Raw genomic sequence first — 22,747 nt, 5'->3', positions numbered from 1 at the left:
CCTGAGTTCCAGACCAGATTAGGCCTGTACAATGTGTCCCTGGCTAAAAACAAACAAACAACAATAAAACCCAAAAGAAACACACACACACACACACACACACACAAAACCAACCAACAAAAGAGAACGCCACCTTTCTGGTTGAAAGAGGAGATACCTTTCTCATAGGAAATATGATTTGGCTTTAGATGAATGTATGTGTATGTGTGTGTGTGTGAGAGAGAGAGAGAGAGAGAGAGAGGATGTGAGAGAGAGAGGGAGAGGGAAAGAGATTAGAAGCTTTCTCGCTGGTTTTTTTTTCATAGATTTATTAATTTATTAATTTATACACATGAGCGCATGCCTGCATGACCGAAGAAGGCATCAGATCACATTATAGATGGTTGTGAGCCACCGTGTGGTTGCTGGGAATTGAACTCAGGACCTCTGAAAGAGCAGACAGTGCTCTAAACCTCTGAGCCATATCTCCAGCCCTCTTGCTGTTTTTTTGTTTTTTTTTTTAAATACCCTCAACTCAAAATAATCATAATGCCAAAGTGGTATATTTGGGAGTAGTATGTTTTAAAACCATCAATAGGCAATACAGGATTACACCCATTTCCTGAAACTCTCCAATTCAGATCAAAGTCTGCCTTCCTTAAAATCCCCCCCCCCCCCGGAGTTTCTAACACATGCCAAACCCTATGAATACCCTGGTACCCTTTCAGAGCCATGTCCATCTTCTGAAGAGGACACTAAAGGCCTCCGGTGGACTGAGACCCTCAGATCGGAAAGTTGACTCGACTGGCAGTGGAACCCTCTAACAAGGAGACCCACATACCAACCCTGCTGCTGTCTACCCCTTCCACACATTTCCATTCCCAGCGTTCTTGGCATTTTAAACAAACCCCCGGGGCACACGCACACGGTCTCATTTCCTTGGGGAGACCGCAGCCCTGCAGTTGTTCTGATTCCAGGGACAACTCTGCCCCTGCAGATGTGTGCTCCCTCCTATTTCCATGTCTCCTCTAGATCCTGTAATATGCTTTCTGCCTTGCGAGGAACAGCAAGCCCAGATTCCAAGGACTGGAAAATGTAATAGGCTGAAAGTAGAAACACAAGGGAAGAAAGCGACGTGCAAAAGGATATTTTTGAAAAATTTATTGTCAGGGCCAGAGCGATGATTCAGCAGTTAAGAGCGCACACCTCTCTGTAGCTCCAGTTCTAGGAGCTACAGTTCTGTTGCTCTCTTCTGGCTTTCAAGGGCACCAGGCACTCAAGTGCTACAAAAATATACCTACAGGCAACACGCACACCCATAAAATAAAAAATGTTCTAAAGTACAAATTTTTTAATTATGATTGTGTGTGTGAGTGAATGTGCCCACAGAGCATGTGCAGTAGTCAGAGGACCGTACTGTCAAGTTGGCTCTCTCCTTCCACCTATACGTAGATTTGGGGTCTGAACACAGGTGCTTTACCCACTAAGCTGTCCCGCTTGTCACTACTATGCTTTTCGAAAAGGTTTCAAGTCACCCAGCCTGGCCTGGACCTCATTATTTATCATGGAACCTTGGCATTTGGAAGGTGGAGGCAGTAGGACCATGAGTTCAAGGCTAGCCTCCACTACATAGCATGTTGAAGGCTAACCTGGACTGGCTGCTCTTCCGGAGAATTTGGGTTCAATTCCCAGCACCCACATTAGCACTCACAGCATCTGTTACTTTAGATCTGGGCGGTTCAAACACGCGGCACACTGACACATGCACAGCCAGCACCCAGACACATAAAATAATAAAATAAAAAAGTGTAAAAGAAGATGACTCTTGACTGTGTAGAGGACAGGGGCAGGGTAGTCCAGGCAGAGGAAGCAGAAAATTCAAGGACGAGAAGGGAACAGTGAGTTGTGTCGGATTCACGGTCACGAGCAAAAGAAACATTCTTCTTGGTGCCATGATTCCCCAGCATCTGTTTTTGCCCTGGAAAATTTTCCATGATGGGTAGAACTGATTGTGAGCAGCGCAAGCGTGCTGTGCACACACCAACAAAACACTTTGTTGCAGGTTGTGGTTTTGAGGCACCTTTAACCCAGAGTTTGCTTTGTTTACTGATTTCACAACAAACCCCCTTTGCCTGGTGGCCTGAGGTCATCCATTCCCAGCTGATGAGCCACCAGGCGCAGGATGGACAAATGCATTTCTTATGGGCATTTTGAAGATGCTAATCTGATAAAGGGTGCCTGGGGTACCGCTGCTCCAGTCTCAGGCTGTGGCCATGAAACCCCATTTTTATACGGGTGGGTTTTTCTTCTTGTTTTTCTGTGGGGGTTTTTGTTTGTTTTGTTTTGTGATGCTACTTTTACTAGAAGGCACCACAAAGCAGCTCTTTCAAAAGCTGCTGGTTGCAGTAAATTGAGGTCTAGAAGGGCTCACTCACGCTGAAAGCTGGGGCATGGGCATGACCTAAATAATACCTGATCTGCAGAACAATGCCTGGCTTCTTTGGAGTGTTTTCTAGAACAGATGATAGAGCACAGGGGGACGAAAGTTACATTTAGACTCTGGCCTGGAACTCATCCTTTCCCTCTTTGTTTCGGTTTTGTTTTTTGAGACAGGTAGCCCTGGCTGTGCTGGAATTCTCTCTATAGATCAGAGATGGCTTCGAACTCAGATGCCTGCCTGCCTCTGCCTCCCTACACAACACTGTGTACATAATATAAGTAAACAAACGGAAGCTCATGCCTGCTTTAATCCCTGCATTAGGAATTACAACATTGTGCACGCCCGCACACCAGAAGGGGGCACCGGATCGCACGCTGACTGAGCTCAGGACCTCTGGAAGAGCAGCCAGTGCTCTGAACCTCTGAGACATCTCTCCAGCCCTTTTTGTTTGTTTTTCAAAACAGGGTTTTGTCTTTTCTTTTTTTTTTTTTTTTCCCCTAGAGCTGAGGAAGGGCCTTGCGATTGCTAGGCAAGTGCTCTACCACTGAGCTAAATCCCCAAACCCCTAAAACAGGGTTTTATAGACCAGGCTGGCCTGGCCTCTGCCTCGGGAGTGCTGGGACTAAAGGCATGTGCCACCACGCCCAAATGAGCTACTTTCTTTCTTTCTTTCTTTCTTTCTTTCTTTCTTCTTTCTTTCTTTCTTTCTTTCTTTCTCTCTTCTTCTTCTTTTTTTTTTTTTTTTTTTTGGAGGGTAAGGAGGAGAACTGTTGGTTCCTCTCCCAGGCTTGGGATCTGTGACCTTGTGAGTTGCTTGTACAGGCAACAAAAAGCAAGATTTCAGACCACCTGTGTGAAGCGTTCAGTCCATAGGAATCATTGTCCTGGTGCAGGCTGATACACGACTCCAACTCGGCTCAGGCGTCTGTAACTGCAAACCCTGCTGAATCTGCAAAGCCTTCTGTGATCCACACAGATGCTGGTATAGGCTTCCCACACGTACTGACTGCAGCCAGTGGTTTGTAAATGACAGGCTTGGGGATTCTGCAAAGCTTGCAGAGAACTCAAATTCTTCCTAAAGAATTGGAAACAGACTAAGTAGAACTCAAACATCCAGAGCTCTTGTTGCTTGGCATCTCCACTACATGTTTAGATGTCCAAACATGAAAAAATTCATAGCAATATTAAATGAGAGCCTGAATTTCACTCCCTGGGAATATTGAATGTTAGGTTAAACACTATAATTTTGGGAAAAACAAGTCTGATATTAAAGCGAAAAAACATCTACTAGCCATTCTACTGAAATTTTCTTTGAATAATGTGTTAGTGAAAAAAAATATTTTTTAGACAGGGTTTTACTATGTAGTTTTGGTTGGCTTGAAAAATTTGCTTTGTAGACAGGCTGGCCTCACACTCACCTGCCTCCACTTCCCAAGCGCTGGAATGAAAGCATGTGCTAGTATGCCCAGCCTTACTGATTTTTTTTTTTTTTTTTTGAGACAGGGTTTCTCTGTGTAGCCCTGGCTGTCCTGGAACTCATGCTATAGACCAAGCTGGCCTTAAACTCAGAGATCTGCTGCTTCTGCTTCCCAAGACCTGGGATTAAAGGCATGGGCCACCATCATGTGACTATTAAAAATATTTTGAAATGGGGCTAGAGAGCTAGCTCAGTCGGTGAAGTACTAAGTGTGAAGGCTTGAGGCCTGAGCTCAGATTCTTTGCACCCACATCAGATGCAGGCATCTTGGCACTCACTTGTGACCCCAGTGAAGTAGGGGCACTAGCTCCCTGATGCTTGCTGACCGACCAACTCACCAAACTGGTGAGCTGCAGGTCTGAATGACAGTCTCACTGTCTGCACACACAGAGAGAACAGCCCCTGAGCACTGATGACTGAGGATATCATCCACATACACCTGCGCGCACACGTAATCTTTTAGAGTTATTCATTTTATATGTTTGAGTAGTTTAGCTGCGTGTATGTGTGTGCACCGTGGCATGCATGCTTGGTGCTTTTGGACAGGTCAGAAGAGGGCATCCAGTCCCCTAGAAATGGAGCCGTGTGGAGGAACCAGTCCCTTGCAAGGGCAACAAGTGCTGTTAACTGCTAAGCCATCTCTCCAGCCCCAACATAAAAAAAAAAAAAAGAACAGAGAATAACATTATAAGCTAGATGTGGTAGTTTCTAATAAATTATTAGAAATAATAATAGAATAAATTATAAACAGATTATAACATTATAATCCCTGTACTCTGCCTGGCAGGCAGATCTGTGATTTTGAGACTAGTCTGGTCTACAGAGCAAGTTCCAGGACAGCCAAGGCTACACAAAGAAACCCTGTCTAGAAAACACAACAAAACAAACACAAGAATGAAAATATTAAGAACATCTAATGATGACTTTCAGTTCGGATCTGCATAAATTTTCCTAGATAAGGCAGTTATCAAGTCAAATAACAAAATGCATTCTTAGACTCATGTAGAGTTTACATTATTTTATCACAAAAGTTAGAAAATCTAGATTTAAAAAAAAAGTACTTCTCTACCTATGATCATAGTAATCGGAAAAGGCTGATACAGGAGGATGGTAAGTTTAAGACATATAAACAGCTTCATTAAGAGACAGGGAAGGGAAGACAGAGAAGGAGGAGGAAGAATAAGGAAAAAGAAGAAAGGGAAAGGAAAATAAGAATGTTGGGGAGATGGCTCAGCTGATGAGAGGTCTTGCTCCATAGTGTGAGGAACTGAGCTCAGACCTATAGCACCCACACTTTAAACCTTGCGAGTGGCAGAGCACGCTGGTGCCAACCCCAGTAGCAGTAAGAGGTTCAGACAGGCAGGTCGTGAGAGCTCCCTGGCAGCGGAGCTGGAAAAGTAGGCTTCCTGCTCTGTGAGACCCAGACTCAAAGGAGTAAGGCAGAGAGCAAAGGAAAGACACTTGAAGTCCTTTTCTGGCCTTCGCACTTGGGAAATGAAGGCAGGAGGCTCAGGAGCTCAAGGTTTCTTTGGCTGTGTAGTGAGTTTTGTGGCCAGTCTGGGCTCTATGAGACTTTGCCTCAACAAAAAAAACAACACATACACACACAAAGTAAAATAAAACCTGGAACTTAAGCAACCTTCCTAAAGTAGCTGGGACATTTAAGTAACAATTAAAATGACTATCCTTTATTTCCTTCATCTTTTCTCAACTATTTCAAATTGCTCATGTTTACACATGATTTATAAAAGTATATTAAGGATTTGCTAAATAGACACGGCATATAAGTAAATGCATGTGTTAGTGTTAAATTACATATATACACACAATGCGTATGAGATATATAAATAAATAAAAATTTTGGGCTGGGTAAGTACCTCAGCGGTACAGCACGTGCTTAGCATGCTTAGGCCCTGGGTCCGATCCCCTACACCACAAAACAAAATTACATGTACACAATTTGGGTAGTTTTTAGAAATGTTAGACAACTATGTAAAAACCAGAGCAAAAGAATAAGTGAACTCTTTTAGTGCTTACTGTGGGGATTGAGGCACTGCCCACATGCTAACTTAATATCCTGTCATGAAATAGCATGTTAACTGTGCCAGGGATCTCCCCTGGGAGGCCAGAGCTGCACAGCGATAGACTAAGTGCTAAAATCATCCGTGTGAAGTACTTTGCTGTAAAGTGGTCGGCAAACACAGCTGTTATATCATCTCCCGACAGGGTGCTCTTCACTATAAGGCCTGATAAAAGTGATGAAGAAACTCTTCGGTGATTTTTAAGAACCCTAAAAAGGGCCTACAGATATAGTTTAGTTGTTAAATTACTGTGATAAAACAGCATGAGGCTGTGTGGCAAGACTATTCGTGGGAAGAGGCAACACATGCATCTACTCACTCTAGGTAGGCAGCCCACAACGGACCAAAGTACGGATGCCACGAAAGCATGATGAGTTTTATTGGGAATACGAATTTTACTTACAGGAATATGGGTGAAGGGTTACTTACAGAAGCAGAAATGACTCTTAAGGCAGCTGCATCATCAAAGCCCACCCAGCATGGATAAAAGCTCCCAAAAGCTGGGAACCTGGGGACACTGCATGGCCTGTAGGCAAATCAGACGATTGGAGAGTGTCCTTTCCAGGTGACTTAGTTGATCTAAACATCTTCCAGGCAGCTTGGCTTGTCTGAGAGTGTCTTTTTTACTTACTCTGAGAGGGAGGGGACCGAGCGAATCTGGTCAGTTTCAGGAACTTCCTGAAGCTAAATATTATTTGGTTGGTTGTTTTGTTTCTTGAGACAGAGTTCCTCTGTGTAGCCCTGAATGCCCTGGAACTCACACCATAAAGCAGGCTGTCCTGAAACTCAGAAATCCCCTTGCCTCTGCTGGGGTTAAAGGCGTGTGCCACCTTGACCAAACCTGTAACTATTTTGAGTTGTTCTGTTTTAGGAGTTTCCCTGCAAGATGGATTGCTCCAATCTTTGAAGAAACTGCTACACAACACCTTAGCAAAAGCAACTTACTTGGGAAGAAAAGGGTTTATCTCAGCGCACATGTCAGCATCACAGTAGATCATTGAAAAAAGTTAGGGCAGTGGAACAGTGGTGGTGCACAGCTTTAAAACCAGCACTGGGGAGACAGAGGCAGGCCAGCCTGATCTACAAAGTGATCAGGACAGCCAGGGCTATACAGAGAAACCCTGTCTCAAAAAAAAAAAAAAAAGGAAAAGGAAAAAAGAAGTCAGGGCAGAAACTCAGGAACTGAAGCTGAAAACATGAAGAAAAGCACTGCTTACTGGCTCTACCCCTCATGGCTTGCTTAGCCTGCTTTCTTATACCACCTGTCCAGGTTGGCACCATGGAGTCCTCCCACATCAGTCACTAATCAACCAAGAAAAGGCTCACTTTTTTTTTGTTTGGTTTTTCAAGACAAGGTTTCTCTTTGTAGCCCTGGCTGCACTGGACCTTGCCCTGTAGACCAGGCTGGCCTCAAGCTCAGAGATCGGCCTGCCTCTGCCTTCCGAGCGCTGGGATTGAAGGTGTGCGCCACTGCCACCCTGGCCTATAGGCCAGTCTTATGAAGGTGTCTTCCCACCTGAGAATCCCTTTTTTCAAACTACTCTAGTTTGTATCAGGTTGGTATAAAACTAACAGAAGGTTCAAGGCCGTTCTGAAGGGGGCAAGAAGGCACTTACCAATAGGAAGGCCATTTTGGCAGGGTTGAATTTTGGCAATTCCTTCTACTCTTCTGACCCAAAGTTCTCTTCCAAGAACTGTAGAAATCCCAAAAGACAGAAAGGAAAATGCTTCTTTGTGGTACAGCCAAGAGCCAGTTTCCTAGGGGAGATGAGTCACATGCTCGTGGAGCTAGGAGAACTGCATTCATATTCCATCTTCCCACTCCTCTTCCCACTGCCATTGTAACTCCAGGAGCGTGTGTAAATAAAACCTGCCTAAGCCACTCCAGGTAAGACTCTTAATGCAGAGGGAAAGCGCGACCTGCTTCCTCAGCTGTGGTCCTTGACTTCCCCACGAGACTTCGAACCAGGAGAAAGCCCTTTCTCTCTTGAGTTGCTCTTGGCAGAAGATTTTTATCATAGCCTTAGAGAGGAGGCTAAGATTTGGAAAGATGGCTCAGCAGTTAGTACCTGCTCCTCCAGAGACCTGAGTTCAATGCTCAGCCCCACATCTGGTGTCTCACAATCACCTGTAACTGCAGCTCTGTGATCTCTCTCTTCTGGCCTCTACTGGCACCCACACACATAATTCACATACATTCACACAATCACACACATAAATAGTTTTTTTAAACTCTTTTCAAGAAATAAACAAAGGGCTGGGTGGTGGCAGCACACAACTTTAAACTTTAATGCTAGCACCTGGGAGGCAGAGGCAGGTGGATCTCTGAGTTGGAGGTCAGCCTGGTCTACACAGTGAGTGTCAGGATAGCCAGGGTGACATAGAGGATCCCTGTCTCCAGAAACCAAAAGAAAAAAAAAAAGAGTGGGGAGAAAGAAACTAAAACAAGTGTTGTTTGTACAAATCTCCATATGTCTTCCTAAAATGCCAGTTTCTGAGTGGGTACAGAGACACTTTCTCCTCAGGTATATTTATTTTATGTATATGGGTATTTTGCTTTCTTGTGTCTGGGCACCACATGCATGCGGTGTCCAATGGGGCCAGAAAAGGCATGGGATTCACTGGAAGTGGAGTTAGACAAGGTTGTTGGCTGCCACATGGGTGCTGAGAACTGAATCTAGGTTCCCTTGAAGATCAAGCAGTGCTCTTAATTACTGAACTATTTTCTCCAGCCTCTATTTATTTTGAATTTTGAGACAGGGTCTTATGTGGCCAAGGTAGGCTTTGGACTCGTTATGTAGCCAAGCCTAACCTTGAATTCTTGATCCTCTACCTATCAATTTCTGGGATTACAGACATTCATCACCCATCTGGCTCACAAACACATTTATTGTTCCTTTATTTCCCTTCATTCATAACTATGCCTATTTCATACAGGCTCGGAATTGAAAAGTCTTATTATTATGATTATAGGCAGTCTAGATGAGCAAGCTACCTCTGAGTTGGCAGCATGAGGGCTTGCTGCTCCATTATGGAAAGAGGCACACTTACGAAACTTCGTGAAGAAAACTTGTGAAAGCTGCCTATCTTTAAAGCTCAAGAAGAATTTGATGAGCTTTCCAAGGCTAACAGTCTTGGCTTTCTAGCAAGCCCTGTGCAGTGGTTTAACTGATTAGATTCTGGAAAGATATGTGTACACATTATTCCTAATTTATCTGGGGAAAAGGTTTTGCAGATGTAATTAAGGATTTTAAAATGAGACATTGAAAGCCAAGAGTGGTGGTCCCTGCCTGAAATTCTAACACACAGTCTCATGCCTGGCTTGTGGTTATATTTTTGAAGGAGGATCTCATTGTAGCCCAAACTGGCTTCAAAATTGCTATGCGGTCAAGGATTCGGAAACTAACACTAAAGCACTATTAGCTAAGCTACGCATTGCCAAGTGTTGTTGCTAAGGTCCTGTTCTAGGATCACAAATTCCGGGTCATTTTAAAGTGTATCTTATCACTTCAATTCATCCTCAATTCTTTTTTCCCTCCTTCTCTTTCACTCATCTCTCTGCTCCCCTCCCTCTTTCTTTTGCCCCCTGTTGCAATCAGATAGGCTCTTGTTGCTATGTAGAATAGACTAGCCTCAAACTTTTATGCAAAGGCCTCCTGCTTCTGACTCCAAAGTTTTGGGGGTACAGGCATGAGCTACCACTCCTAGCTTTGTCCACTTATTTTCTTTTGTGTGTCACAGGGTCTCACTCTGTATAACCTATGCTGGTCTCAAGATGGTCCCCTGCCTCAGTCTCTCAAGTGCCATTAGCAAGTTCTGGAGGCTCTTTGCTTAAGTCTCTTCTTCAGTCCAACCACACTTCATCGCTCCACTATCATCTCAGCCTGGGTCTGTTGCAATTTCCTTTTTGGGCTTTCTACTCTTAATTTCTCTCTAACGCACAGGTCACCTAATTTTATGTGAAAAGAGCCAAGTAGAAAATATTGTAGGCTTTGAGGACCACATTATCTCTGACCCGTCTTGGCCAATGTAGTGTGAAAATGACAAGAGACATTTTGCATATAAGTGAGCAAGGCTCACTTTATTTTTGAGCACTAAAATTTTATTTTCATGTGGAATATTTTTGAGTTATATTTTCCAGTCATCTAAAAAAATGTTAAGAGCCTGGCCGTGGCGCGTGTATGCCTTTAATCCAAGCACTTGGGAGGCAGAGGCAGGTAGTTTTCTGAGTTCGAGGCCAGAGCGAGTTCCAGGACTGCAAAGGCTACACATTCTTTGTCCTGTGGGCCATACAAGCCATTGTTTGCTGATTCCTTAGTCCTGTCTTTGTCCAGCATCTAAGACCAGTCAGCCACTCCTCCCCTATGTTGCTCCCAAGCCTAAGAAGAAACCCACCATGCCTGGGTGTTAACAGGCCCCACTCATTCTACTTTCTTTCCAGAGGGTCAAGTCCCATTTAGGGTCTATGCTCTCATCAGTCACCAGGCCTTTCCCTGGAGTGCTCCTGGGCACGTGTCCTCTTCACTGGCCTGTTGTTTGGCATTTGGTCCTTGGGGAAACGTCTAGACTCTTTTCTCACACTTTCCTAATGGAAATTATGTTCCATCTATTATTATTAACGCCCCCTTTTCAGCCCTAGGCATTGCTCGTGTGTGCTACCACCATGAGCTACATGCCCAGCACTGCACTCTTTCCTCCTCACCCATTTAAAATGTCTACCCCGACCGGACATCATGTATTATTTGATTTCACTGGAGATTTTCAGGAAGTTGGGGATCTTGTCTGCTTTCTTCGAGTTGAGGGCTGAGCACCAAGAACGTATCTGGCACACTGGGGGTGTCCCCAGAACGTGTTCAATGAAAGGACCATCTACTCTCACCCCTCAGCCACCACGGCAGACTTTCTCTGCGGAAGCCTCCCTCACCTACAGAGCTGGAAGCTGAAGATGCTAAGGCAGTTCCCTGGCACCTTTGTGGTAGTTCCCAAAGGTCCTGCCCTGAACAAATTCCTGCACTTGGAGGACCATTTGTGTTCAGCAACCTGCTTTGCATTTCCTCTCTGGTGCCCCTCCTCTGCTGTTCTTCCTGTGAATCAGCCTCACCTAACGAGGGTAACCCCTCACTCTGGTAACCCTGACCAGTTTTTCCACCTTGAAGACATAGCAGTTAATTCAGCCACCTTTCAGAAGTGTTGCGGCAATGTCTAGAGGCTGAGGGAAACAGGGGCAACCTTCGGAGGAGCCCAGCCCTGCTTGCAGTTCCCTGTGCTATGCTTCACCCTCCACAGGGGACATCCCTCCAGAGTTAGGTTTGGGAAGGCTAAATCTGAGCTGGGAAATAGCTCATGGGTAGAGTGTATGTTTAGTATATGCAAAGCCCTGGGTTCCATCCCTGAGAAAAGAAAACAGCTAAGGCAGGAGAACTGATTGATCCAGAAGTTTGAGAATGGCCTTGGTAATGCAGAGAGATCCACCCCCATCTAAAGAAAAGAATAAAATTTGATTCTTTGGATACACTAGCCACGACCCAAGTGCTCAGAAGTTGTATGTGGCTGCAGGCTACTAGTTGGACAGCACTGTAGGACCTCTCTACTATTGCACAAAATTTGCTGGGCATTGGTGGCACATTATTTTTCTTCTTGTTGTTGTTTTCAAGACAGGGTTTCTCTGTATAGTCTTGGCTGTCCTGGACTCACTTTGTAGACCAGGCTGGCCTTGAACTCACAGAGACCCGACTGCTTCTGCCTCCCAGAGTGCTGGGATTACAGGCATGCACCTCACCTTCTACCACTGAGCTACACCCCAGCCTGGTGTATTTCCTCTCCAGTTGGTGTTCTTCACTTTCCTTTCCACTTACCAGTATCTTGCAGGTCTTCATGTGAGAGTTTGTATATATCTCAGGCTGAGGTGGAATTTAGGAGCAGAGCATTTGCACAGCACAAACAGGCTCTGAGCTTGACCTCCAGCACTTCAATTAAAAGATATGTTTCCTTTGTTTCGTTTTGTTCTGTTTCTGTTTTTGAGAGAGAGTGTCTCTGTGTCTCTGGCTGTCCTGGACTCGCTTTGTAGACCAGGCTGGCCTCGAACTCACAGATATCCACCTGCTTCTGCCTCCCAAGTGCCCGGATTAAAGGTGTGCTCCACCGCTGCCCGGCTCTTCTGGATTTGTAGAGTAACTCATAGCTTTAGTCACGCAGCGGTTTCCCTCCTGGTGGACATTTGCGTCTCATTTTCTTGGATTTTGAGTAATACTGAATGCTGGCATCCTGGCACTTCTGTCTGTGTTTGTACACATTTGTCTATGGTCGACACCAAGAAGTAGAATTTCGAGGTCACAGGTTTGTACACTAGCACCACCGGGGCTTGGCACAGCTTATTGCTCCCGCCTAGAATGCCTCTCTACATGACTAATTCCTACTCACGGAGCTCAACCAAGTGTCACGCCTTTGTAGAAGGTGGTCCTTCCTGCCTCAGTTTACTAATGGGACCGTATATCCAGGTCAATATCAATGGTGTAAATGTAGGGTTCAGCCTTATTTCTCTATATAGTCCCCAAGTCTAGCACAGAGTTTAGCGTAAAGCAGAAATCTGAATGTTTCCTTGGCTGAGTAAACAAATAAACAAATGAAGGCACAGTGGGTGGGACATTCCAGAAACTCAAGAGAGTCTTAACGTTCTCAAAGTTGGCTGTGGATCAACCTGCCACCTGCTGCTCCGAGCCAAGTTGCTTCTCACTGGGTGTCTGACTTGACATCTCCTCTTGAACTCTTCAGGTTGGGGATGACACTGATGAAGCACTGTGTAAGGTCTGCTCATAGGGCATAGAAATCTGAGCCCCCCCCCCCCCCATGGTAGTAGCTGGAAGTTGGGTTTCTGAGCACATTTCCTTTCACCTACAGCCCTAAATGTTCTGTCCTTTGCCTCTTCCCAGTGCCTTAGGGACAATTAAGATCAGCTGCAATGTTTCTGCTTTCCGATTCCAGATCTGAACCCAAGGGAAGCCAGATGTTTTCCACTGCACATCCACTTCTCCCTGTGGTCGGATGAACAGCCTTGTTTCCTGAGCCTCCCTGTCCTGACTGCCTTACATCCCAGAGCCTGGCTGCCAACTTTATTTTTAATGAGCTTTTAATGGGCTGCTTTTGTAATTAATTACATTCTTGTATTTTCACACTGTCTAGGTGCCTAAACGCCCCCAGGCAGTAGGTGATATGTTAACTGATTCCAAATAATGTGATTAGATATTTCCCAAGCCCCTCTCTCTCACTTGCAGCTGTTTTACAATCATTAATTAGCTGGGGCACATGGCCCAGTGGGAGGTCAGCGGGTTACCTGTCAGATTTTATAGAAGCAGAAACAGATAAGGGGAAAAGATTTGCCCAAGCCGGGAGAGAGAGAGAGTGGGTGTTGAAATTAGTTTCAGAAACCGCATCCTCAGGTTTCAAATCTTCTCCATGCGGCCAGAGTCCTCAGGCCAAAGGAAGGTGACAGGGCCTCTTTGTGACAGCACAGGCAACTCACCCTCCCAAGTCAACCCCCAGCAGCTGGTGTTACTCCTAAGTTATCGTTATCCTCAGCAGGCCCCTTTCCATTTTGTGAGTGCACTCTTCTGAGCAAAGGACGCGCCAGTGATTCCTTCCGGATTTAAAAACAACACGATTTTGCTATTTTTAAAGTTGTCTTTTAAAAATCCGCGCGCATGTACTCACACTTCGAAGGGAGTGGAGAGGGCTGGGTTGGAAATGTACGTGCTGGAAAGAGAACAGCTAGGCCTGTTGCTTCCCAGAGCGCGCGCGGTCCCCTTGGGGGCGGTCCCCTGGGCTCTTCAACCCTGTGAGAATCCTGGCTCCAGGACCCCTGAGCACCAGAGGCCTGGGAGCCTGCTGGCCACTGTTCCCTCCAGTCCCTTCGGCGCGGAATCCCGCTGCTGGATCACCAGGCTCAGGAGAGAACAGGAGGGGCGGGGAAGCCAAGCAGGTGGCGATTAGGTCAGCCTCGGAGCATTCTTGGGACCGCTCCAGTGGATATAAATAACAGACCCACAGGCTCTGAAATCCCAAGAGGCTGGGGGTGGGGCAGTGAAGAAGGGATATATTTAGGGTGGGGTGGCATCGTGACGATTCGGAAAAAGTCTACATTGGACAAGGAGGTGAGACCAAGGGACTTGGTGATGAGCATAGGTACAAAATCTGGGACTGTGAACGCGGAGCGGGGAGGAGTTCGTGTTTTTTTTTTTGTCCCACCTCCCACCGCGTGTTTGTCTCGGGTCGCGGAATGCAAACAGAGCGGCTCTGGGTAGGCATGGCTTTACAGTCCCATTTCTGCCATACTAGAAGTGGCATGTTAGAGATCCTGGGCACTCCGCTGAAGGTTATCTCAAAGCCCCATATTCTGACGCCAATGTGAATCGTAATGTTTACAAGGAGGGGGTTGTTGAGAGCCCCCCGGAGCTAACTTCCAAGAAAGGTGCTCTCAGCAAAGACCGTACTGCAGCATTGTCCCCGAAGCCCATTCAAATGATGAGGGTGCAGGTTTCGGTTCTCTCCCACCGGCTTCCCAGGCTCTGCAAAGGTCGGAGAGCAGCAAAGCTCAAATCTAGCTCTCGGGTAGCCTCACGGCGCCACCTTACATTGGTGGCTCCGCTCTCTCTGCACGGAGGAGCAGATCTCATGGCTCGCACCCCAGGAGCCACCGGGCGCGGGGATGCTATCGGTGGGGTTGGGGCGGCGGCACCGCGGAGAGGGCGGGCCCGGGGGGCCGGGCTTCCCGGGGGAGGGCCCGGCGCGCTCCAGGAGGCGGTGGCCCGGACCCGGGAGTGGTAAAACTCCGGACTGAGCGTGGCCAGATTCCCCCCCCAACCCACCGAGGGCCCCTGAGAGGACGTGGTGAGTGTCTTGGAGGGGATGCTGGGCGACACGGCGGCGGTGCCGTGGCTCTAGCTCGCTCTCTGGTCCTCTGAGTCCTGAAGTTGGCAATGGGACCCACTCCCGCGCGGGAGACCCCGGCCATTAGCTGCCACCGAGCGCAAGGCCGTCTCATCTCCTACGGTAGTTAGGCGATTCTTCAGGCCAGCGGGGGGTATTGGGTGTCCAGGTTGGAGGAGCAAACCATCTCTTGAGGCCCATAGCTGGTTCCAAATTGCTCTTCTCGCGTCTGTCCTGAAGTCCTACAAGGGGCCTCTATAGAAAGCCAGGATCCCTCCACTTCCCACCCACCCCCACCCCCGTCGCGCCACCATCTGTATGGCTGGCTCTGCCAGGCAGCGCCCCTTCCCCTTCGCAGTAACCGGCTGGCCCCACCTTTCCACCGAGACCAAGTTCAACAAGTTTGTTCAAGAAGTCCTAGAGCCTCCATGTCTAGGCCTGGCTATGCCCGTCGGTGTGGCTGGCTCCACCGGCTGAGCTGTTCAACGCCGAGCCTTCTGGGATCGGGAGGTGGTTTGTCGAGTGGCGCTGTCTGTGAGGGTGGAGGCCAGAGACCGAGATTTGGCGTGGAGGCTTCAGGTTAGGAGTGCGTCACCAGTAAGCAGGCACCTCAGCCGGCAGGTCGGGTTTCCAAAAGTGCCCCTTTGTTATGCCCCTCCCTGGACCTGCCTCCTCCCCCTTTCTCTGAACCACCCCCTCCCCCAGCCTCTCAAAAAGCTGCTCTAGTCTCTTGATTTTAAATGCCCCTCTCTGGATCAGCAAACCACCCCCTCCTGCGCCTTCAAATCCCAGGTCTACAGGCTGACTGGGAGAGGCTGCTGGGGAAGCCCTTGGGCGCAGCCTGTGACTCAGGACACCGGACTGGGCAGGGCAGGGTGGCTCTGATTTCTCCCAGGCCTGTGTCCCCAGCTCCTGGAAAAGGGTGGGGGCTAGTTTACGGGTCAGAGAGGAGCGAGGCTGAAGCCTTTTGGAGCTCAGGTGGGGAAAGTGGGAGTTGTTTTTGTTGTTGTTGTTGTTTTGTTTGTTTGTTTGTTTTTCTGAAGCCCAGAACTCCCAGCTCAGCACTAGCGTTAGAGACAGGATCCTGCCAATGTCCCAGAAGCCTTCTCTGACTGGATAGGTGGAGGGTCCGGGTTGGGAAGATTGTAACTACCTGTTCTTGCTCTCTGAGCTCTTGCTGTGGTAGGATGTGTTTACTCAGATGTGAGTCTCTGCTAATTTCAGGAGGCACAAGACGCCAGTCCTGCCGGGACCGAGGTGCCAGGTCCACCCCCTTAGCTAGATGAAGCTGGGGTGCCGGGCCTGGCTGTGCCTGGGGCTCCAGCTTGTTTGCTCTGTGGGGCCTGAGGGAGCTGTGCCAGCCCTACACACACAGCCTGCTCTGTTCTGAGGCCAGGGAGCGGGAATGGGTGGGGGGCAGCTCTCCTGGGAGCAGGAGCAGGGAGGCTAGAGTAGGCAGGGGCCCCAGGCCCTGGATGGCTCACTGGGGCCGCTCCAAAGGCGCAATGATTTATGGCTACTGCCCTTCCTTTCCCCTGTGTGCCTGACAAGCCATTCTGGACGAGCGGGGCTGACTCAAGAGGAAACAAGGTGAAGAGCTAATGGGGAGGGGCAGTTGCTCTGTGTCCAGGGATCTTCATTGCCTGTAGGATAATGGGGTCTCCAGGGAGAGGCCTGGTCTCCCTCCTGTCAGCAGAGGTAGGAAGTCAGCTTAGGCCAGGCTTTTCTCAGAGTTGCTGTAGCCAGCAGATGTTCTGGTCTTCAGAGGGGACATCATTCTCTTTTTGGTGCTGGTGATGGAACCTCTGGCCTCAAGCATGTTCTTCCTCTGAGCTACGCCTCCGGTCTCTTGTTGTCTGATTCAGTTGTTACAGATTCTAGGGCCTGGGGTAACGTGAATTGAAACCGCAGAAGTCCGTCCATGGCTCTGGACAGATCCAGTCACAGCCTGTGGAATGTGTGGTGGGACTGGGGTCACAGGGGACATGGGAACTGTGAGGAAGGGGGTGTGATGAAGTTTCGAGTGTTGAGAGTGAGTAGAGGGTTGTTTACAGAGGGCACGGTGACAGAGTGCTCTGGTTGCTGCAACCTCATACTCTCGTCCTCTTGGTCCCACAGTCCCTTAGGCCTTGGGCTATCTCAGAGAAGAAAGCAGTTTCCTTCTATGGACTAAGTAAGAGTCACTCGGAGCTGAGATCTTGCCTGGAGGCAGGAGGCTGCATGTCACTGTGTCCTCTAGTCCCTGAGGGAGAGAGAGAGTTAAGGGGTGAAAAATCACCTTGCCCTCTTCCACAGTTCTCCTGACTGGCTGTGTGGCCTGCTGGCTGTTCATGGTGCCCCGCCCTGGGCTTTTTGAAGGCAGAATGGAATTTTTATCTCATGACGCTTTGAGACTTTCCTGGGTGTTGTGTGGTGTTGTGTGGTCTCCTTATAAATGACATCTTTTAAGTGTTTGTGGGTCATCGCCTAGCTTGAGTTTTTACTTCAGCCGTAGCATGGACGCTGCCCAGGTGGGGGGAATTTCCACCTTGGAGTGAGCTGAGGCTCCCTTAGGACCGTGAAACACAGTTGTCCAAAAGCTTCCTGGTCATGTTAGGTCCCAGGCCTGGCTCTGTTTCCACTCTGCTCAGCGCAGATAGTTGCTGAAGCTGTGACAGGGTACCCACTCACTTGGACCGGTTTGTTCACGGGTCCCCTTGTCATTCAAGGGGCCTAGTTAGGCAGGAGTCCCCTTCTCATCTAAAGCAGGAGTGTGGGGCTTTTGGCCCACCACCCATCCCCGTCTGTCACCTAATCCCCTGCTGGATCCTGTGACCCGCCTGGCATTCTCCGCCTGGAATCTGGCACTTCTGACAGCAGTTGCTATATTGGGGGTGCTGGGCACCGCCCTGGACACTGGAGGCTCCCACCCTTACCCCCTTCTGTGCTCTTGTTAACTTCAAGGCAGCGTGATAGTGGCAGCTTGGAGACTTGGACACGGGTTCTTGCAGTGATCTGGAGACCCCAGGTATGTAGACAATGGGCTGAGAAGGGTGGACCTAGAGGCAGAAAGGAACTGTGCAGCTGCCGTTTTTTGCCCCTATCCTGGCTCCTCCTGGGGACTTCTAGCCCTTTGCTGCTCAGCCCTTCCTCTGAGCGTTCCTTGGGTGGTGGGGATGGTAGAAGGACAAAAGCTTTGGACTATTAGAAGGCCTTTCCCCAGTTCCCAAACTGCAGGCCTCACTTTCCTGCTCTCTTACCTGTCCTCCACAGCACCACACCTGCCACCATTCCGTGCTGCAGGGACACCATGGCTCCAGAGGAAGACGCTGGAGGGGAGGTCATAGGGGGCAGTTTCTGGGAGGTAAGCAGCTGGAGACTGGGTTTTGGGTTGCAGTAAACTGTCCCTCCTCTCTGGGCTCAGCCACCTGTCCAGGGGAGGAGCCTAGCTATCAGCCTCAGCTGGAGAGGGGGCTTCTCCCTGGTGAAGCCATCTCTCCCCAGGCTGGCAACTACAGACGGACGGTGCAGCGGGTTGAAGATGGGCACAGGCTGTGTGGAGACCTGGTTAGCTGCTTCCAAGAACGTGCCCGCATCGAGAAGGCCTACGCCCAGCAGCTGGCTGACTGGGCCCGCAAGTGGAGGGGTGCTGTGGAGAAGGGTGAGCCAGTATACAGGCCTGCTAAAGACTCCAGGTCGTGAGGGTGGGGCCCTCAGAACAGCTTCTATTTCTTGAGTTTTTGTGGGTGCTAGGCATGGAATGTAAGACCTCAAGCATGCATGGCAAGAGGGATCTATATTTCTACTGCTCTACCTATTTTCTGGAGCAGAAGTGAAGATCAGGGGAGGCATTTGCCTGAAGTCCTAGCTAGAAAAAGCTAAATGTGGAATGCAGGTCTTTTGACTGGGTAGAAAGATCCTGGGCACACAGACTTTGTGCAGCAGGCTTGGGTGTACTCTGGGCTCCGTTCACAACTATGATGCTTTGGACAAGTGAACCTGACTCTTCTAGGCTTAGGGTTTTTGTTTTCTGTTGTTATTATTGTTTGTTTGTCTTTGCCTGTTTCATGTTGGCAATGGCACTGTCCCATGGTAGTAGTGGAGGCAAGAATTCATGAGGTCGCTGTCAGGGCACAGAACAGGCCTTCCTAATGCAGCGCCTGACGCTGCTGCTCTTCAGCTTTGCACCCCTACTCCTACCGTGCCTCTGTCCGGCACCCAGAGCAGGATTCGAGGAGAGGGGGAAGTTGGATTTAAGATAGCACCCCCCCTAGCCCAAGCTCATTCCTCTGCAGGCCCGCAGTATGGCACCCTGGAGAAGGCCTGGCACGCCTTCTTCACGGCGGCCGAGCGGCTGAGCGAGCTACACTTGGAGGTGAGGGAGAAGTTGCATGGCCCAGACAGCGAGCGTGTGCGGACCTGGCAGCGTGGAGCTTTCCACCGGCCGGTTCTGGGTGGCTTTCGGGAGAGTCGGGCTGCAGAGGATGGTTTCCGTAAGGCCCAGAAGCCCTGGCTTAAGAGGCTGAAGGAGGTGAGGCTGGGAGCAGTGGTCACTGGAGGCGGGAGCCTTCCAGTTGGGCATGGGACCAGGGTGTGGCGGCTAGGATTCAGGGTTGTTCTCCTGCATGCACGTTAGGTTGAGGCTTCCAAGAAGAGCTACCATACAGCCCGCAAGGACGAGAAGACAGCCCAGACCCGGGAGAGCCACGCGAAGGCAGACAGCTCCATGTCCCAGGAGCAGCTTCGAAAATTGCAGGAGCGGGTGGGACGCTGCACCAAGGAGGCAGAGAAGGTATCGTCTCTTGGCAAAGCTTCCTGGGTCCCTTTTCTGACCCTAGGCTCTCCAAGCTCTAATCCCCAATGCCACCCCTTGAGATGGCTATTTAAAACAGGAACTTACGTTGGGCATTATAATGGACTCTTTCATACCAGCATTCAGGAGGCAGAGGCAGGTGGACTTCTGAAAATTCAATGCCAGTCTGGTCTACATAGAGGCTAGCCTGGACTACATGGAGTTCCAGACCAACCAAGGCTACTGTAGCGAGACCCTGTGTCAACAAACAAGAAGGAGGAACTTGGGCCTGGGGAGACAGTAAAGTTAGTAAAGTGCTTGGTAAAGAGAGAGGCAAGGCAGCTGGAGTGGTAAAGGGGAGGGGACAGAATGTGCGTGTGTGCGTGCATGTGTGTGAATAGATGGGACAGGTGGATCGCCGGACCTCGATGGCCAGCTTGTTTAGGACTGTAAGGGACTGAGGAAGGCACCCTATGTTGCTTTGACCTCTCTCTCTCTCTCTCTCTCTCTCTCACACACACACACACACACACACAGGCACAGAGAAACCTGAGTGAATCTGTTGTTTTACTTAGGAGAGGAATGGCCGGGTTTCAGGAAGTGGAGTACTTAGTTACGTGAAATCAATTCTCATATTGTATACTCTGCCCCTTCCCCAAGGGCCCATCCCTTTTGCATTCCATCCTCTCTGATTTGTGTCATTTCTATAACACTTCCTCCAGGAAGCCTGCTTTTTGTCTCTACCTTATCACAAGACCCTGTCTTGGGCTCCATCCAGAGTCTTATAGGTGTTTACCTGAATGTCACTTCCCTTGTTAGGCTTCTTCTGTCAGTCCCTGAGGGTAGGAAGTGAGTTCCAGGCCTGTCTGCCCCTGGTGGCTAGCTTCAGGTCTAGCCTGTGGCTGTGCTCAGTGAGTACTGGTGCAGTCCTGAGGGGAAGGCCTCCCTTCTCTCTCACCTAGATGAAAACCCAGTATGAGCAGACCTTGGCAGAGCTAAACCGCTATACCCCACGCTACATGGAGGACATGGAGCAGGCCTTTGAGAGCTGCCAGGCTGCGGAGCGCCAGCGGCTTCTCTTCTTCAAGGATGTGTTGCTGACCTTGCATCAACACCTCGACCTGTCCAGCAGTGACAAGTATGGCCGGCGCTCTGCATGGAGGCTTCCCTTGAGCTCCCTGGGTTGTGGCTGGGCTGGATTATTTCAAGTTCTAGGGGCTGGGGTCTTCCTTGTCTGACTGAGTGCCCCCTAGGTTCCACGAACTCCACCGAGACCTGCAGCAGGGCATCGAGGCGGCTAGTGATGAAGAAGATTTGCGCTGGTGGCGTAGCACGCATGGGCCCGGCATGGCCATGAACTGGCCACAGTTCGAGGCAGGTGTCACAGGCTGGGTGGGACTCGGAGACGGGTTGGGCTCAGTGTGGCGGCCCAAGATTGGACAAGAAGGTTTGAAATGAAGTGAGGGTGGTCCGGGTAGCTGCTACCACAGCTACAGCCCGGCCAGACTCTAAACAAAATCTCTCTACAGGAGTGGTCCTTAGACACACAGAGAGCAATCAGCCGGAAGGAGAAGGGTGGCCGGAGCCCCGATGAGGTTACTCTGACAAGCATTGTACCCACAAAGGATGGCACCGCACCCCCACCCCAGTCCCCATCATCCCCAGGGTGAGAGCTGGGATCCTAGTCAGAACAAAGAAACAGCTCTATCCCCTGTTTGCTCCCCTCTCTTGCTTCTTTCCCTTCATACGAGTACTTGAGGGCCATCTTGGGAGAGTGAATAAGGCCATTTCACAGGGGTTTAGATTTGCCACACAGTCCCCATGTCCCTTGTACTCTGGCTCTGTAGCAGCCCTGTGCACAGAACTGTACCTGCATTTGCAGTTGTGCGCAGCAGCAGTGTGACTGTTTCCCTCCTCCTACCTGCCTGCCCTTTGCCTTGAGGACTGGATACAGTCGGTCTTGTGCCCTGAGTTGTCCCCTTGTGTTTCTCTAGCAGTGGGCAGGACGAGGACTGGTCAGATGAGGAGAGTCCCCGGAAGGCTGCCACTGGGGTGAGGGTACGCGCGCTTTATGACTATGCTGGCCAGGAAGCTGATGAGCTGAGCTTCCGAGCAGGTATGTGGGAGCCCTTTCATGTTCCTTCCCATTTTAGCCTGTCCTACCTGCTAGGGAAGGGCTGTGGAAAGGAAAACCAGAGGCTCACTTTTCAAGGGCTGTTCAGGGTTTAGCCAGCTGAGGCCTGGCAGTTCTTTCCCTGAGGTTTAGGGTTGGGTGGCTTGCTGGCTGTGTTCTGTCCTGGTTTGAGTTGGGTTTCCTTCTGGTTGTAGATCCCTGTGCTATCCTATCCCCTAGTCCTTGATTTAGTTTTGGGATGCGTGAAGACAGTGCCTTTGTCAGTGACCAGTCTGTCTTCCTTCAGGGGAAGAGCTGCTGAAGATGAGTGAGGAGGATGAACAGGGCTGGTGCCAGGGCCAGTTGCAGAGTGGACGCATTGGTCTGTACCCTGCCAATTATGTAGAATGTGTGGGCGCCTGAGTGCCCGACAGCCCTACCACTGAGTCTCTCTAACCTGGGCCAGAGCGCAACCCTTCCTGGACTGCTGGACCTGTGGGCCCTGAACCACGTGCTGCTGCTGCTGTCCCTGTTCCCAAAGGAGGAAGTCTTAGGGCTCATGAAGGGAAGGGGTCTGTGTCTAGAAAGAGGCCAACAGTTTAGGGTGAGGGCAGAATGGGAGGTTGGAGGGACAGAGGGTTCAGAGATGCTGAGCCTCCCTGGGAGCATCTGGGTCATCCCAGGAGCAGGGGATCCAGCTCCTAAACTGTTTGGGAGTTCCTGGGGTGAGGTTGGGGAGAATGTATTGGGGCTAGCAGCACCCTGTTTTGTGACTTGTTGTAGTGTGTATTAAACTTGATCAAGAATAAAAATCCCATCAAGTGTTGCGCACATCTTTTGACGCCCCATTCCTGCAGCTAGTGGGAGGCATGGGGAAGGTCCGCGGGCGCGGCATGTGTTCAGTACCGGGACTGGGCAGGCAGTTGCCTCCCGGTAGCCACCCTGGAATTTCAGGACTATAATC

At 49.5% G+C, this 22,747-nt stretch overlaps 1 protein-coding gene and 1 long non-coding RNA gene across 9 annotated transcripts; one reads left to right on the top strand and one right to left on the bottom strand.

Moving 5' to 3' along the window:
• Positions 1 to 988: 988 nt before the first annotated feature.
• Positions 989 to 13,790, bottom strand: LOC132649048 (uncharacterized). The gene is made up of 3 exons (XR_009587468.1): positions 13,685 to 13,790; positions 7,594 to 7,671; positions 989 to 3,494 (listed from the first exon to the last, which is right to left on the bottom strand). It is a non-coding gene; the product is annotated as an uncharacterized LOC132649048 (long non-coding RNA).
• A 228-nt stretch (positions 13,791 to 14,018) lies between these two features.
• Positions 14,019 to 22,598, top strand: Pacsin3 (protein kinase C and casein kinase substrate in neurons 3). 8 transcript variants are annotated; one of them, XM_060371909.1, is made up of 11 exons: positions 14,019 to 14,124; positions 17,843 to 17,906; positions 18,152 to 18,242; positions 18,383 to 18,539; positions 19,174 to 19,409; positions 19,515 to 19,670; positions 20,633 to 20,808; positions 20,924 to 21,044; positions 21,200 to 21,336; positions 21,665 to 21,786; positions 22,091 to 22,598. In XM_060371909.1, exons 3-11 carry the CDS (start codon positions 18,189 to 18,191, stop codon positions 22,204 to 22,206), a joined length of 1,275 nt encoding a protein of 424 aa, XP_060227892.1. In that variant the 5' UTR covers positions 14,019 to 14,124; positions 17,843 to 17,906; positions 18,152 to 18,188; the 3' UTR covers positions 22,207 to 22,598. The 8 variants fall into 8 exon arrangements, with proteins under 8 accessions (XP_060227892.1, XP_021496505.1, XP_021496502.1 ...); XM_021640830.2 differs by lacking the exon at positions 14,019 to 14,124 and adding an exon at positions 14,729 to 14,860 and having other exon boundaries at positions 21,668 to 21,786; XM_021640827.2 differs by lacking the exon at positions 14,019 to 14,124 and adding an exon at positions 14,729 to 14,860.
• The last annotated feature ends 149 nt before the right edge of the window (positions 22,599 to 22,747 follow it).

The sequence above is a fragment of the Meriones unguiculatus genome, chromosome 18 (genome assembly GCF_030254825.1).
Source record: "Meriones unguiculatus strain TT.TT164.6M chromosome 18, Bangor_MerUng_6.1, whole genome shotgun sequence".
Lineage (NCBI taxonomy): Eukaryota > Metazoa > Chordata > Mammalia > Rodentia > Muridae > Meriones > Meriones unguiculatus.
The sequence above is the reverse complement of the archived record's forward strand: the minus strand, read 5'-3'. Positions and strand labels throughout refer to the sequence as shown.

Coding starts and splice junctions, on each gene's coding strand:
- Pacsin3 (XM_060371909.1), top strand. CDS start 18,189: ATGGCTCCAGAGGAAGACGCTGGAGGGGAGGTCATAGGGGGCAGTTTC. Junction 18,243..18,382: donor TAGGGGGCAGTTTCTGGGAG/GTAAGCAGCTGG, acceptor ATCTCTCCCCAG/GCTGGCAACTACAGACGGAC. Junction 21,045..21,199: donor TGAACTGGCCACAGTTCGAG/GCAGGTGTCACA, acceptor ATCTCTCTACAG/GAGTGGTCCTTAGACACACA.